The sequence below is a fragment of the Bos javanicus genome, chromosome 15 (genome assembly GCF_032452875.1).
Source record: "Bos javanicus breed banteng chromosome 15, ARS-OSU_banteng_1.0, whole genome shotgun sequence".
Taxonomy (NCBI): Eukaryota; Metazoa; Chordata; class Mammalia; order Artiodactyla; family Bovidae; genus Bos; species Bos javanicus.
In genome coordinates, this window is record NC_083882.1 from 7,984,266 (window position 1) to 8,001,825 (window position 17,560).

The window sequence follows — 17,560 nt, forward strand, 5'->3', positions numbered from 1 at the left end:
CTCTAATGATCTCCTAGACCTTTTGTTAGCACCCATCAGTGGGTAACCCCACCTTCATCTATGCAGTGTGGCTGCTGTGCAGAAGTCTCTCAAAGGGGCATCAAGCTTTACACTCTCTCCTGGTTCCAGCTGTAGATTTCTCACTGCCTCTCAGCACTCCTCAACCTTCTCAGACAACGGGGCTAAAACTTTCCTTGCCTTTCTGTGTACTCACACAAGATGAACTCAGAAGCTAAATTAGCATTCTTTCTTGCAGTCAGTCTTAAAAACCTAGAATCTTCTTTACCTGTCTCTCATTCCCAATATCAAAGCAATTGCTGGACTCTAGTTCTATCCATAAAATCCTGCTTACAGTTTATCATGCTTTTGTTAATGTCCTAATTAAGGTCTTTTAAGTATCACCTGTTCCACCCTAAATGGTTTTCTTCCCATCAACAACCTCCTAGAGAAGCCACCTCAATTATCTGATTGAGTGCATCACTGATTAGATCAGCTCTTTGCTCAATGACTCCCAGAGCCTGCAGTTAATCCAGAGGTGTTACTTTTCTGTTGCTCAAGACCATCCACTAAAATCTCCCAACTGTGGTATTTCCCATAATGGCTGGTCTCCCTGTGACCCACTACTGGTTCATCCTTCTTTGAGGTACAATTCAAGAGTACCCTAAGTTCCCCAGAAGGAAATCAAAGTAGGTATTGTGGGGGGTCAGTGAGGGAAATATCCTCATTTTCTGTTGTTCAGTTGTATTTAATGGTACAAAAGGGTTTCAAGTGATTGATAAATGTCCAAATACCCAATACATATTAATTAGAGGCTTGAATACCTTAAGTAGTTTCAATGATAATAGTTATAACAATATTAGCTATTATATACTGCAAAGGCAGTATATGGAGAGCTGACTGTGTACTTCAAATACATTGCTTCCCACGCTCATAATCTGTCAAAAAGGGAATCATGACCTTCACTTTACAGATTAAAAAAGTGGATTTCCTAGAGTTCAGACCAAGGTGACAGGGTAAGAGAATGTGGAACTCATCTTCCTCCATGAACACAGCAAAAATACATCTACATGTGGAACAATTCTTACTGAAAACTAACCAGAAACTGGCAGAAGAACTCCTGTACAACCCAGGCTGAAACATACACACGTAATGAAGGGAAGAAAAGCATCTGAATCAGAACTCGTGCTCCTGGGTGGGGACTTGTCCGAGACTTGTCCAGGAAGTGAGCACCTGAGCCACAGCCTGGGGACCCCAGTCCTGAGGTCTTGAGTGGGAGAAAAAACCCTGGCTGGCTGGGGAACTGGGGGAAGCCTGACTCCTCTTGAGAGGGCAGGAAGGAGAGAGGTCGAGCCTTGCGGTTGCAGGGTTTCCTGCGATCTCCTTGCTCAAGCCAAGCTAACGCTCCATCGCCACTGACTCCACATTCCAGTGCAGCTCTCGACTTCTCCCATGACTAGGGAATAGACTCGACTGTGGGGTGCTCAGGTGAGCCAGCGCCCGGCAGAGCCTGGGGGGGCAGAGCGCCTACTCCAGCAGTGGATCAGGAGCTACCCAGACCTCTGACAGTGGCCGTTCCACCACGGGTCCTTCCCACCCTAGCCCATGCACACAGCGTCCATGTGGACCCTGCTGACCCTGTGAAGTCAGGCCAGTGAGCGGCTGTGAGGAACAAACGGGGCTTGCGCCAGAGGCTGTGGCCGAGCAGAGCCATGGGCGTCTGCACACACAGCGTATTGGGCCTCAGTCTGCAGCTGACATGGGCTGGGAGTCAGCCCGGGCCCCACCTGCATTAACATCTCAGAGGCAAGGGTCCCAATGCAGGGAGAGAGAAAAGCCCTAAAGGGTACAGGGCTTCCCTGGTGGCTCAGATGGTAAAGAGTCTGCCTGCAATGCGGGAGACCTGGGTTCGATCCCTGGATCAGGAAGATCCCTTGGAGAAGGACATGGCAACCCACTCCAGTATTCTTGCCTGGGAAATCCCATGGACAGAGGAGCCTGGTGGGCTACAGTCCCCGGGGTTGCAAACAGTTTGGTGCGACTGAGTGACTTCACTTTAAAGGGGACAGAGCCAGGTCAGGCCAGACCATCAGGATTTCTGCTCTACGAAAGTGAGATCAGCTGCAGTCCCTGGCAGGGCAGTGATGGTCACTGAGCAGAAGAGAAGCTTCACTCACACTCTGCAGAGGCTCTGGTTCCTCCAGCACCAGCCACACCCCCAAGCAAGCTAAGAGCGGCCAGCACATCCTGAGAAAAGAGGTGACTCAGGTCCACGTCAAACCCATCTCTTCCAACAAAGGCACTGGACACACACTGTCTGTACAGGGATGCGCCACTTAAGCTTCCCCTTTGAAGGCTTAAAGAGGTAACTATTTTACCTAAATGCATAAGGGCAGACACAGTTAAGTAAAAGGACAGGTGAAAAGCTATGACACCATCCACAAGTACTGCGGACTAAGACTTAATCTTCAGTGTATCACTGAGTGAGCTCTAAATTTATGCTGACAGCTTATTAGAAGTGGATTTAGAGTATTTGGAGTGTAAAAGTATGTTTTAAATGCATAGGATGAGTGTTGAACATGTGAGTAAACTTATTGTATAACAGCTTCATTAATTTACTGTCATACTAATTTGTTTCATGAATACCTTGCTGTCTTCAAGCTCTTAACAGATTATCTCTTTGATGCCAGTACTTAATAGACTGTTTAGAGTTTCCTAATAAAAGGGCTCCATCTAGTGGAGCAATTCAATCATTTTTGCAAGACAGAAGGTAGCAAGGTTAAATCCCTTATATTAAGGCCTGACAGTGGTGATAGTTTCAGGGAAATGTTTGTTCTGAGCTAGTTTTCACCTTGCCTTGATAAAAAGGCAGAAGACAGAGGTAAGGTACATGCAAGTATGCTGGGATTTGCTATAAATTTAAGACACTTTAAGACACCAAAGTGGCTCTCCTCTAAAAACACTAATTTACGAGTGCGCTCGCTAAGGTTTTGAAAACAGAGTTTGAAGTTTATTGTTGTCTCTAGTAAGCAGGACAAGCCTTATATTGTGTAGGTGCTTAAGAACTGCTGAAAAGGTCCACATACTTTTATAAGGTCAATAAAAATGATATGGCTGAATAACGTCTAAAAGAACTATATGGTAATACTTTAATCATATTTGACCCCTTTCCTTCACAGCCTCAGTTAATTGGTTGTGGCAAGCTCAAAATTTCCTGAGTACATCCAAAAAAAAAAAAACTAGGTTGGTCCTTCCAATGTTCCCATTTATATTCCTTTTCAAAAAGCATTTACTGAATACTTGCAACATGCACTAGTTGCTGATGGTAAAAAAAAAAAAAATCCATTAGTTAGGCATATTCAAAATTAAAACCAAAGTCTAACGAAGATGAGAGAATCAATTTGTACTAAGAGGAGAGGAAGCAGGAACCTTAGAAGCAAGCAAACGAATAGTAGTAAGACATAATAATTCATATCCTGTTAACAATGGAGCAGAAGGTAAAATCTGGAAACCCTGAATGAGGCAGAGTACTCAAACCCCAGCGCCACCTGGAGTAATCAGCTCCCCAGCACCACAGGCCACTAAGAATGAGCACAGTCTGGACCTAAGAGACTGTCACACTGAGTGAAGTCAGTGAGCCAGAGAAGGGAAAGTATGGTATGGCATCTGTTATACGTGGACTCGAAAAAGAAATTACACAAAGGAACTTACTTACAAATAGACTTAGAGAATGAAACCTATGGTTGCTGGTGGGAGGAGAAGGAGGAAGGGACAGTGAGGGAGTTGGGATGGACATGGATACACTGGTATATTTAAAATGAACAATCAACAAGGACCTACTGTACAGCACAGGGAACTCTGCTCAGTGTTATGTGGCAGCCTGGATGGGAAGGGGTTTGGGGGAGAATGGACACGTGTATATATGGCTGATCCCCTTTGCTGTTCACCAGAAACTATCACAGCATTGTTTGTTAATTGGCTATACCCCAATATCATACAAAATTACAAGTTAAAAAAGTACGCAGTTTTGGTGCCTGTTCATGAAGCTTCTTACAGAAAAAAAAAATACATTAACTTTTACAAGACCAAATATACATTTGAATAATTTCCACAAACTGTCATCAAAAAAGTCTTTGGTGTACAAAGAGTTATTGCAAATTGTCTTTTAGAAAACCTGCTTGTTTAGAACTCTTCCGTTGTGAAGGTTTTAACAAACAAGGTACTGCAGTAACACCCTGAGATGCTAACTGCTATATGTATGGTCATGACCATTTATTCCCTTGTCAAGATACAGCAGATGTGAATTTGACCATTTGCAGAGGTGAGGGGCAGAGCAGTCAGAGATGACCTGCCGCGTCCACACAAAACCACGTCACCACTATTTCATGTTTTTTTACTGGGAAGTTGAGAACTTACCGCCCAGAAGAAACTGGCTTAACTGAACCAACGTTTTCAAACAGTTGGGCCTTTGCTGCCACACTGAAAAATAATTTCAAAATGCAAGTTTCATTAAAATCCATTAGAGAATCACGCAGCTCAAAGCGAAATTCAGAGTTAGCAGTTAACCAAACAAAAAAATGAGTTAAAAATTGTCCCCAAAATATGAACTGAATTTTAACTGTTTTAATATAGAAGTAAGTTTTAGATCTAGTTTCTAGTTCACTGAGTACCAGATGTATACAGTAGATGTACCAGTAGATACAGTAGTGCCTGTATCTACTTCCTCTGGGGATTGCACTGTCTGCATTTTCTGCACCTCAGAAAACTGGGGGAGAAGAAGAAAAGGAACCTTTTATCTCCCCACTCCACTTCTGGAAGTCCTGCTATTGACTCCATGGAGCCACAAGGGAAGAGTCACATCCACAAGACAAAACAAGAGCTGCTTTGTATTCTCATAGTTAAGACAAAACAAATTCAAAAACTGTTTCATGTTATTTTTAAAATACTTGAACATACTTCCTATAAAGTGAAAAGAGAGAACTCTGAAAAAATGACCAATAAGTAAATTTGTAGATTCAAATCTTGTTTCAAAGCATGACAAGGGAAAGGCTACTACATGAAAAGTGAGACTATAGTGTAGAATGAAAAGAATTAAAACCAATGCAACCTAGTTAATTAGATAAGTTCCTATATTTACTAGAAGAGAATATATATTTCTTTGAATGACATTTTAATGAACTAAATATTTAAAACCTACCTTATTTCTTGAATTGACAAACCCTTCTCCCAGAACTGAGTCATTTGATAATCTGCAGGATCATTTTACATCTAACGTAGAACAAACACTGTCTACAATTTAAGTTCTATTTTATCAGTAAATCACAAAATAGAAGCTCTTCTCTTTCCCTCACAAAGAATAAAGTTTATATTTTCTCATCTCCTTTTACACATTTGGCTTAAAACTCATTTCCCTTAAGGGATAGAACTGTGCACACCAGGGAATAAACAAACTTACACAAAATCTGGCTAATATTGTGGGAGCTGGATTTCCAACCATGAGATAGAACACATGTGAAACTCACTCTGAAACCAAAGGTTCTTGTTAATGGGATGAATGAATGAATGTAAGATGTTGTTCCTATGGAAACAGGCTTAGTGAAATGTCTTACCGGACTTTCAGTGAATAATTAAAAGGTCAGCAACACCGCCATATTACAACTGGGCAGGGCATAAGAGGAAGAGCACAGACTCAGCTGGAGAACCCCGGGTTAGAATCCTGGCTCCGCCACTTACTAGCTGAGTGAGTGTGGACTGGCTCCCTGACTTCCCAGGATGAGTTCTCCTCATCTTTAAAACACCGTTCATACTGCCTCCTGCAGGAGGACACTGTGGTCCTTAATAACATGTACAAGGATGCTCAGTAATAGCTCCCGCAGCATCTGGAACAGCTCAGCGAAAGTCAGAAACGTAAGAGGAAAAGGAGGAAGAATGTCCTTCTTTGGATTCTGCTTCTGAATTTACCCCGCTCCCTGCTTTCTCCCATCTGCGCCCTCACTGCTCTTGTCTACACACCCCACCCTCCTGGCCTTTCCACTTCAAGGTCGTATCCTGCTCTTAGAAGCGCACTCTCTTGCCTTTCCTGCTCCCTGTTCTCCAGGAGTTGTTTGAATCAGTGAGTACTCAGGTTGGGGAGACAAATGGAGAGGAGAGGAGATCACCCCGGCTAGAAAACAGCCGTATTTCTAACGAAGAGGTAGGACTGAGGATACGGGCAGTCCAATAGCGGAGTGGTGGGTGTTTAGTTTCCAGACTCCAAACCACTATATTATACAGAGGCTTTCACGTCCTTAAAAGAAAGCCTGCTTCCAAGGAAAGTGCCTGAAGTGTGTGCGAACGTTCACACCACTTGCAGAAGAGGACAGGGTCCTACAGAAATTGGTGGTACCCACTCTACGGATGAGTGTTTCGCTGTGGGAACCCTGAGGGTTCTTTTGCACACGTTCAAGCCCTGTGTACCCACGGGAGACACAGAAAACTCCAAACAAACACCCTGACACTTACACGGAGCCAGGGCGCTGGTAGCCGTTGCTGGAGGCGGTGTCCAGCCTTAACCTCCTGCACATTTTTGGAGGCAGATCTGGGTTTGGTGCGGCTTTGGGTGTCTCTTTGGAACCTATGGAAGTTAAGCTTTGAATGGATCCACTGTAGCTCTTGTTTCCTGAAAAGAAAGCCCAAGAAAACAGGCGAGGTGCTGTTAGACAAAATAATAGCAATAACACAGTCCACAGGTGTAACAAAAGGAAGCCGTTGTCTCTGTGTCCAAATGAGAAGGCACAGAATGTTCTCCGAGCCCAGCAGTCCGTCTTTCAGGGGAGGAGATCACAATCGGAAGTAATTGCAAATACATCACCACTCAGAGAGGGAGAGGTCCAGGAAACATGCCGCAGCACACAGGAGGTTTAAAGCTCCCAGCTCAGGGACAAAGCGGAGAAGCAGCGTCTGTGGCCTTGCTGTTCACGCCTCCCTCCTGAGTCATCAGGCTCCACAAGCCAGGAGGCGACGCAGAGACACGACATTAGCCCAAGCTCAATCCTGGCTTACCTTCGGCTGCAGAGACGGATCTGAGGGAGGAAGCCGAGGCTCTTTTCAGTCCTGAGAGCCCATAGGGCCCCTTCTTGGCCAGGTCGATGGGTGGAGACGCGTCCCCGGGACTGGTGACGGAGGTGACGCTCTGGCAGTCTGATTCCGCGTCCGTTTTGGTTGCATCTTCTCGAGAACTTGACTCGGGACTCGTGGTCCAGAGACCAAGACTCTTCTGTCCGTTGCTGGGCGATGGGGACGCAATCCAAGGGATCCCGGTGGACTTCTCCCTGGGCTGGCAGGAGGCAGGCTTCGTGGTGCTGTTCTGCTCAGAGGAGTGAGAGGAGAGGGACTCGATGCTCCCCATGGGTGTGCTGTCAGGGCTGCTGCTGTAGGAATCGCCTGGGCAGGCCAGGCAGAGACAGGAGAGTCAAGGATGGGGCCCTTCTGATCTCAACCTCCCAAATGCTCTGCAGCCACCTGACCCCACTGCAGTGCCAGACCTGGCTTAGAGAACTGTCCTCAGTTGTGCAGAAAGGCTTTAAAACATTCACCTGAACTACACTATTCAAGGGAGGCTGTCTATGTGTCCCTATGAAATCATGTTGCTTCTTGAAGCATCAGTGGGGCTGACTTGAAATCAGACAAAATGTGCTTCTGAAATAGGACTCACCAGTAGGAGAGGCAAGATGCCTTGATGATATAAGAAATCAATGGAAAGGGGGAATACTGAGACATATTCCTGCCTTCTACTTTTCTGATCCTAGGTGATTCCGAGTTACCATGTGTCTGGGTCCTCCTGGTAGAAAAGGTGCTATTAAATGTCAGTAGCTCCACAATTTTTATTTTTATCAATTTTTTTTTTTTTACAATTTTTAAAAGGAAAGCTTGTGGAAGAAAATAGGAAGGATTTCTTTCCTTTCCCTACTAAGAATATACCAACATAAGAAAACTTGATGTTTAACTGGGTGTATTTTCTAATGTTTCTAAAAGTTATGGTGTAAGAAAAAACATGAAAGAAACAGTAAGGGAATATTCAAATACTGTATCTAAACAGCAATTGTGGGGAAAACTGAGGGTGGACGGAGAGGGCTGGGTGTACAAAATACAACAAAAATGGCCAAAGTTGAACTCATGCTTTGAGCTGAAGCTGCCACCCATCTTATGGTGGGGCTTGGCTCAGAATAATAAGTTAGGGATAATGTGTGGTGCAGAATCTCTTTTTATTTCCTTTCTCTCTCTTTCAGACACTTTGATACCTGAGAGATGATGCTTTAAGAACATAATGTGAAGGAAAGAAAGAAAGAAAATGACTGCTTGGGCCAGGCTCCCCGGCTTTCTTCCCGACCACTTTGACAACAGGACAAAAGCTGCTACAAAGTAGCACCGGATGTACTTAATCACAGCTACAGGAAAGGGCACTGAGCAAAAACTACTTTTTTTTTTTCCCTTTGCAGCAGGAATGAATTGGCTTGTCCAAGATCTATCCTGACGAAGAACATTTAAATGTGGTGGAGAGTGCTGGTGCTGGGAGACAGCGTCAGTAAGGACATTTCCTCTTTCTACCTAATTGCCCATAAGGTGGGATACAGCTGAATTAACAAAGACGGCATCTCCCTGAGGGTGGGACACTTACTGTCGGGTTCTGCCAAACACGGAGTATACCTCCCCCTGGGCTTCCGGGAGCCAGAGGAGAGGCAGATTGCACGCGTCCTCCGGGATCCGGATCGAGACTGAGGCTGAGGAAGAGGGATGCTGGGGTCTGGGGCAGTGTGAAAAATCTACATGGAAGAAAAATGGACCGAGGTCAACAGAAGGGTGACACTGACATTTTCATCATAAAATAAGTTTTGAGTGTTATTAAATGATCTTAGAACTCTATGCTCCTGAATCAGTTGCCTGGCAAGAAATAAACTTTCTAGAGCAATTACAACTTTCTTTTCCATTTACACTGAATAATGCTTCTTCTCTGGGTTTTTTATTCTTCCCTATTCCCCAGCAGTGAAATTCAGATTTTCCAATATTTTTAAGAAATGTGTCAAATAGCATCGAATGTCTATGTCAAGACAGGCTGATTTTTTCACTGTTACAGTCACTCTTCCCCTTCATCCTGAACATAACCTGAGGGGAAGAGAACCCTGCTGTTATCATTCCCCAGCTAGCAGCCCCTGGCTTCTCAGAAGGTGTTGGCATGCCCTGGCCCTGAGCTGCGAAGAATGTGACAAGCTGCAGGCAGGCGTCTGAGCATGGCTACAAGATGCAGCTGTGGACTCCAGGGATATGAAAGTACTTCCAGTCTGAGCAAGGCTCCAAGCCTATCCTACAGGCACCATAGAGCAACCGGGAAGGAAAGAGGCACCCCCATCCTCTCAAAAGGACGGTGTCAGACATAAATAAATCACAGTGTTTAGACCTTCTATGGCTGAGCTCACTTAACAATCAGATCATTTTGGTCTTCCCATTTTCTCATTTTCATAATTGTTCTAAGATCTCACTCCTAAAGAAAGCCTGCTTAGTGACTGGATATAAAGAGGATTTCAAGACTGTTCTCTGATTTTTGTCTAAAATATTAGTTCTACTGTATAATGAGAATCTAATTCAAAAGAGATAAAAAAGTTACAACAGACTTAACCATAAAGTGATTATAAAGTATTTTCTGAATACTGAGTAAAAACTTAATTTTGTAAATACTAAGGAAGAAAATCTTGACAAGCAAATGATGTAGAAAGAAGGGAAACGATCCACCTAGAGGATTTTGAGAAGTATGTAAAAACTGAATAAGAAAAAAAGAAAAGAAAAGTCTGCATAAATAATTTATACAAAATTTATAAGACTGACACCATATAGGAACCCAAGAGCACAATGAGATCATAGATGATTCAAGTACAAAATTGCTTCTTAGAAACAAGATAACAAAATGTTATACTTCCACGTGCAAATTCAGCCTACCTTTTCGTAGTGCTCTATCAGAATTTCAACCACAATGTTCTGAAACTTAATATTCATCATGGCAGCCACAGTTTCTTCCTGTGCTCTCATTAGAGTTGGACCAAATATAACACCAAGGTTTGAGACCGTCATGAGATTTTGCTGACTATGTAGGGACACTCTGCAAATACAAGCAACAAATATATTTTAAGTTATATGTTTAATAATTATGGAATGTTCTCATCTACCAAATAATGGTAAGATGTAAATATGATACATTTTATGTATGTATGATACATAAAGATGTAAATATGATACATAAGATGTAAATATGCCATTACAGACTAAATTTCTCAGTCAGGTTCAGCCACTACCAGCTGGCATTAGAGGGGTATAGTATAAATAGATGTAAAAAGTTAATAAACATGAGCGCAATAAAACATAATTACTAAGGTTAATCTCTTAAAGGAAAAAAAAAATCTTGTTTTCTTAAATCAAGTACAATTGCCCCCGGGAAATTACCAGCTGTTTGGCAAGCCCTATGGTAGTATACTCTAAATGGGTAGTATACCCATTTAGAACAAATGGGTAAGAGTAAACTGGTTGTGATTATATTTGGACTTACCAAACACATTATTAAGAAACTACTACTAAACATTTTCACAGATAATACTGTACTTAATTTTCGAAAAAGTCAGTTTTTCCTACTGTACAGATTTTAAAACAAGAAGCTCCTAAAGTAAGCATGATGTACCTGAGGTCATAGCAAATTAGGGACACAGAGTTTTGTTTCAAGTTAGATCTCCTGACTACAAGTCAAGAGTCCCTGAGCTCCCCATGTCAGATGACTGACCAGGGCATGTTCCCATCCTGTCTTCCATCTATCCATCCACCCATCCATCCATCCATCTCCCACTTCCCTGAGGAACTCCCAAGTGCTCAGCACTGTGTTAGGCAAACAGCAAGACAAGGAGATCTGGAAGCATTAGTACTGGCTGGAAAATAAAGAGTCTCTGTATTACTTACCTTAGCAAAGTAATCCCAGTGAACTCTCAAAAACAACTTTGACTAGTTAACTAATTAATTTGGAGACTGGATGCATTCTTAAGCATTACTGACCTTAGCAAAGTAATCCCAGTGAACTCTCAAAAACAACTTTGACTAGTTAACTAATTAATTTGGAGACTGGATGCATTCTTAAGCAGTAACCTAATTTTATTTAACCAATCTTCTAGGGTAACCACTGCCTTTTCTATCTTACTCCCAGTGGAGCTGTGAGGATGAAAAATTCTAGTTAGGAGCACAACACAAGATAATGTTTATATATGACTGAGTATGCACACTAACTCCATTCTAGAAGCAAAAGTAAAATTTTATGAGGAATCCAGGATTCTGGATTATTCACCCAACATTTGATGTAGGGCAGGAAGAGCCGACTATCCCATTGACTGAATTTACCCCTTGTGCCCAAGACAGCGTTAGCTAAGAAGATTCTTGGTTAGCATAAGAAGAATTTCATTCTAAGTTTCCTTTTAATGCAACCAAATATTATAAATTAATTGTTTAATAAGTATTAGCCTAATACATCATCTGTAAAGGCAGTGGGCCTGTCTGGATTTAAAGCTTGGGTCCTTCCAATGTGGAAGCTGGGTGCAACCAGCCTTGTTATTTAATCTCTCTTAAGGCTTCAGTTCCCTCATCTGTAAAGTATAAGAATAATAACCCTGATAGCAGCGTTGAGAAAATTAAATAAAATGAGTTAAATAAAATATGATCTTAAAATAATATTCTTCTCTGTAATTAAATTGGCTCTGGGTATTCTTGCTAAAAAGTAAGAGTGCCTGGTAGTATACATAACCTAGAATAAGATTAATATGAAGCTCACTGGGAATAAATTTAGAAATCATAAAAAAAAAAAAATTGCTCTATTTTGAAAATGAAGTTGATAACCACATTCTTCGGAAGATGAAATAATTTGATCACCATATTCCTCTTCACTAAATTTCCCTTCTGCTGGGCTAGTCAGCTGATATAGATTCTTATCATCCCACGTTTCAGCCAGTTCTGCACTCCACCCCATCCACTTGTATATGAAGCACATTCTGAACTGCACTTTTAAAAATGTAAAGTTTAAGTCATAGAGGAGACCACATAAGGCCTTGTCTTAAAGACAATGCATTCTCAGAAAGAAGTCAATGATTTATACCATGTTTCAGAGCTAGTTACTGGGGATTTGTAATCAGTCATTGGTCCTTTAGGCCAGTGAGCAATCTAGGTCATTGATTTTAAATTCCCCTAAGTCAATAAGGTGGCCAGGGACCAAGATTGTTATCAGTTGCTACTAGTTTACTTAAGCAAACTACTAATGCCTGCCTGGATGAAGCACAAGTTGCAATCATGATTGCTGGGAGAAATATCAACAATCTCAGACATGCAGATAACATCACTCTAACAGCAGAAAGTAAAGGGGAACTAAAGGGGCCTCTTGATGAGGGTGAAAGAGGAAAGTGAAAAAGCTGGCTTGAAACTCAATATTCAAAAAAATAAGATCATGGCATGTGGTCCCATCACTTAATGGCAAATAGAAGGGGAAAAGGTGGAAGGGATGACAGATTTTCTTTTCCTGGGCTCCAAAATCACTGTGGACAGTGACTGCAGCCATGAAATTAAAGGACACTTGCTCCTTGGAAGGTAAGTTATGACAAACCTAGACAGCATATTAAAAAGCAGAGATTCTACTTTGCCCACAAAGGTCCATATGGTCAAAGCTATGGTTTTTCCAGTAATCATGTATAGATGTGAGTTGGACCATAGAGAAGGCTGAGCACTGAAGAATTTATGCTTTCAAACCATGCTATTGGAAAAGACTCTTGAGAGTCCTTTGGACTGCAAGGAGATCAAACTAGTCAATCCTCAGGGAAATCAACCCTGAATATTCATTGGAAGGACTGATGCTGAAGCTGAAACTCCAATACTTTGGCCACCTGATGTGAAGAGCCACATCACTGGAAAAGACCCTGATCATGGGAAAGATTAAAGGCAAAAGGAGAAGGAGGCAGCAGAGGATGAGATGGCTGGATACCATCACTGACTCAACAGATAAGAATTTGAGCAAACTCTGGGACACAGTAGAACACAGAGCAAAGAGTTGGACCTGACTTAGTGAATGAACCACGAGAAGAATTAAGTAAGTCATTGGTGATGTGAGCACACATTCTACTGCTGCTGCTCAAAGGAGATTGACATTTTTAGGTTCAGCTAGGAATGGTGGTGAAGGTTGGGCAGAAGAATTTTCAGTACTCTTTAGTGGCTAGATATACTCTTTCTATTTCCTGTATTACAGTCACAATTAAAGGTGAAGCTTGTGTTCATCTAACATTCTGGATAATTACGGAAAAATATTTTATGTGACACTCATGAAGCTTTTAAAGTGTATTTTAAAAGGCTTTGCTAAAAAATTAGCTTAAATGTAGCAAGAGAATGCCCACTAAATGTTGTATGGTTAAGTTTCAAGAAAAGGACACACAACTCAAAAACATAATTCAAGACTATGTAATTCAGACCAAGGATAGTGTGTCCCTGTTCATTAGCTAAATGCTGACAAGGGCAATCGTTAACAATGAACTTGAAATGAAATCATTCCTAGTGGATTTCCTTCTTATTTCAAGGAGGGCCAACTCATATTATCTTAAATCCTGCAAGTTAAGATGAGACTGATTAATATAGAGCACAGTTTCAAATGTGCATGGCTCAAATTAGCATAAATTGGGTTACTACTTGTAGCAAACAAGGAAGGATTAATCATTTGTGAATTGCAGTACTCATTAAGATAAAAACTGTTCCCATTTGTAAATGAGACTATAAGGGGATTCTTAAGTAAGTTTAAAACCTGAATTTGGATTTTTGTTTCTAGCAGCATGGTAGCTGAACTGAAACCTCTGAATTAAATGTGTGTGTGTGAATCAAGATAGATCTGTTATGGCTAATGCTACGTGTCAAATTTGCTAGGCTGCAGTACTCCAATATTTGGTCAAACATAATTCTAGATGTTTCTGTGAAGGCATTTTTAGATGACATTAACGTTTAAATCAGTAGGCTTTGAGTAAAGCAGACTACCATCCATTACCTGGGTGGGCCTCATCTAAACATTAGTTTAGGGTCTTAAGAGAAAAAGACTGAGGTCCCCGAGGAAGAGGGTATTCTGCCTCCAGACTGCCTGGATTTGGACCATGATATCAACTTCTCTGGGTCTCCAGCCTGCCTTGAAATCAGCCTCCACAATTGTGCAGCCAATTCCTTGGAACTAACCAGTCTCTCTTATATATATACATATGTATACACAGACACACATATGACAACCTATTAGTTCTGTTCTCTGAAGAAACTTGATTAATACAATATTTGTCAAAACTTTTAAATATATAAGAGTCAAAAAGATCTTCAGAAACCAAAGACACTAGGAATCTGGGGAAGGAAGCTAATGTGCCAGTGGCATGTTGACCTGGTAGAACCTGGTGACCCTAATAAAACAGAGACCTGGTCTTCAAACTTCAGGCTTACCATGCATCTAAAAGAACTGGGAAAGGACTAATACTCCTTCACATATTTTTAAGTTGACATTTCATTATAACAGTTGCAGGGATATAATTATTTGCATGTCATAAACACACAGATACACACACACACATAGATTATATCTTAAAAACAAACTGCCGCATCATTTTTCAACCAATTAAATGGACTCTGATTACAGTAGCAAAGTTACAGCTCTATCACCCCCTTTAAAAGACATGAATATACTCAAGTTTAACAGATGAACAAGTAAGTGAGCAATCTAAGTCAGAGAATTACTTGACCAGGTGCTTTATCAAGATGTCCAGCATCTCTCTGTTTTTCTCGGGCAGCTTGTGCACCAGGGCATGTACAGCCTCCACCCGGTAGTTCTGGTCATCAGACTCTGTAACATAAAAAAAGGTTGCGAATATTCAAATTCTAATCATATAAACATTAATAATTTAAACATAATAACCACTTCCATCTGTCATGCCTTATAAGCAGTGCTTCACATGGTAAGTATTATCACTATTATTTCCTAAGGTTAGAGTCACTGGGTAACTTGTCCATGATCTGCAATCACTAAATAGAGAAGAACTCAGTTCTATCCAGTCCAGACCTATGCTCTTAGCCTCTGAACTGTATACTTCTATACAATCATAACTCATTTCCTCTGGCTTTGTTACAAAAGGAGAGAATAAAGCTTTTAGTAATATGAGTGATGGCAGTAGTTGTTACAACTGGTCTAATGTGCCAGATACCACAATACACTTTATCACTTTGAAATCTCTGAGTGACTCTATCAAACCAGAGGAAGGAGGTACTCTTTTCTAAATTTTATAGGTTAAAAGACGGCAGAGAGTTATTTTTCTCAGGTGTCAGGATAATTGCACAACCAAAGGCCTAGTAGATTTTAAGCCCGTGCTGACCATGGTATACCTGAAAAAAAAAAAAATCATCTCAAGCAGATTCAGTCTGCAAGGAAAAAGCCAAGAGGCTGAAAAGTTGGCTAGAGAAACTTGTAATGCTTCAGAAAAAGGAATCTATTTAACAGTCTCTTACTACAATAAACAAATTCTAGGGTGACTGCCCACCATGCCAAGCCCTTTCTCCACAAAGTGCCCGCTGCACAGGGTTTATAAATGGGACCTTCATTTCTTCCGGGCACAGCTATCTGCATACGAGGTGAGGAAAGGGCCTGGTTTTCATCAGGCTAAACATGAAGTCTCTTCCAGGAGTTCGAATGGAGACACCAAAACTCTGATCTGTCTGCTGGATTCGTGCAAAGGCAGATCATGTAAAACAAGGCAGACCATCACCAAATGTGCTTCCAAGTGGAGAAAAATTTGTCTGCAAATGAGGTAGATATGCAGCAGAGAAAAAAAATGAGAGACATCTGAAAAGAGCTGGGAGGGTGGATTGGAAACATCTGTTCCCAACTTTGTGGTTCCTGGGTGCAGACCACAGTAGGCAGGACCCATTCTCTGCCAAGGAGTTCTGACAGACTCCCCTTAGACTCTGAGTAACTTGCCCTTTCTTCCTGAGCTAAATTTCTCTTGCTTGAAGCCAAATGATACCTATTTCTATTGACCCAGACAGAAGATGGATTCTTATACATGAGATGTGCTTTAATTATCATGGTAGTGAATAATGATATGGAGAAGGCAGTGGCACCCCACTCCAGCACTCTTGCCTGGAAAATCCCATGGATGGAGGAGCCTGGTAGGCTGCAGTCCATGGGGTCGCTAGGAGTCGGACACGACTGAGCGACTTCACTTTCACTTTTCACTTTCATGCAATGGAGAAGGAAATGGTAACCCACTCCAGTATTCTTGCCTGGAGAATCCCAGGGACGGGGGAGCCTGTTGGGATGCCATCTATGGGGTCGCACAGAGTCGGACGTGACTGACGCGACTTAGCAGCAGCAGCAGTGAATAATATGATCACTATTTGCCACAAAAGTGAAGAAAAAAAATCTTGTGACCAAATGTTGGCAGCAAAACAACCAGCTCACTGAGCCATTCTAGCTAAGTGGATCAAACACATTTGTTATAAGATGAATTTCTTGTAACAAAGTGTTCTAGGTTAAGAGTCAAAAAACCTGGCTTGTAGTCTTGATATTGCTTTGAATTTACTAGTGTCCTGGACAAAGTCACTTGCCCCCTCTGGGTTGTGATTTCATCGTTAATAAAATGAGGTTGGATTATGTACTTTCTAAGGTCTCATTGTTCTTACAAGGATGGATTTCTACAAAGAGGAAGTAGAGTGCAGAGCCTTCAGGAGAAAGCTAAATGGTATAGATGTTCATGAGATCATGTGGTCAGTCACGCATGCAGGGCTGCACATCAAGGCCATTCAGCTTTATCTGACACTTTTAGCAGCAGGTAACACCTCCTGTGACATTACAATGTATGGTAATAAACTAATGCAGTTGATTTCTTTCTTGGATTGTGGAAAATACTCTTATTACAGTCATATCTCAAATATCTTAACAATGAAATGCCAACTCTTAACTGTTACAACTTGAGACTGGCTCAGATGGCGACCTGGCCCTTGAGCCCAACGTTTTACACAACTCTAATTGCTCAGGTTACATGACTGTCACTGGCCCCCTCCCCTGCTCCCCACAATTTTGAATTAAACCTGTTTAATTCATATAACATTAAGGCAGTCACAGATCTAAAGAAACAATATAGATATCTGATAAGTTTGTGAGTGTGTGTGTGCTCAGTCATGTCTGACTCTTTGCAACCCCATGGACTGTAGCCTGCCAGGCTCCTCTGTCCATGGAATTTTCCAGGTAAGAAAACTGGAGTACTGGGTAGCCATTCCCTCGTCTAAGGGATCTTCCTCACCCAGGGATTCAACCTGCATCTCCTGCACTGGCAGGCAGACTCTTTACCACTGCAGCATCCAATCATCTTCAATAAATATAATAAGAGAGAAAAGGTATTGTTGCCTACCAAAAATAGCTGACTCTTTCTCCAGATTTAGGAACAAAGCATGTGAGCACAGTGGAGGCAGGGGCATAACTGATTGTACCTCTTTGTGGTCTTGTTTA

At 41.8% G+C, this 17,560-nt stretch overlaps 1 protein-coding gene across 3 annotated transcripts in view; it reads right to left on the minus strand.

Moving 5' to 3' along the window:
- Nucleotides 1-17,560, minus strand: part of ARHGAP42 (Rho GTPase activating protein 42) — a 340,955-nt gene that overhangs the window by 11,800 nt on the left and 311,595 nt on the right. For all 3 annotated transcript variants that reach the window (XM_061440141.1, XM_061440144.1, XM_061440143.1), the window contains exons 17-22: nucleotides 14,797-14,902; nucleotides 9,967-10,126; nucleotides 8,654-8,798; nucleotides 7,039-7,419; nucleotides 6,499-6,655; nucleotides 4,414-4,476 (exon numbers count right to left, since the gene is read on the minus strand). In XM_061440141.1, the coding sequence (XP_061296125.1) occupies nucleotides 4,414-4,476; nucleotides 6,499-6,655; nucleotides 7,039-7,419; nucleotides 8,654-8,798; nucleotides 9,967-10,126; nucleotides 14,797-14,902 (1,012 nt within the window). The remainder of the gene's footprint in view (nucleotides 1-4,413; nucleotides 4,477-6,498; nucleotides 6,656-7,038; nucleotides 7,420-8,653; nucleotides 8,799-9,966; nucleotides 10,127-14,796; nucleotides 14,903-17,560) is intronic.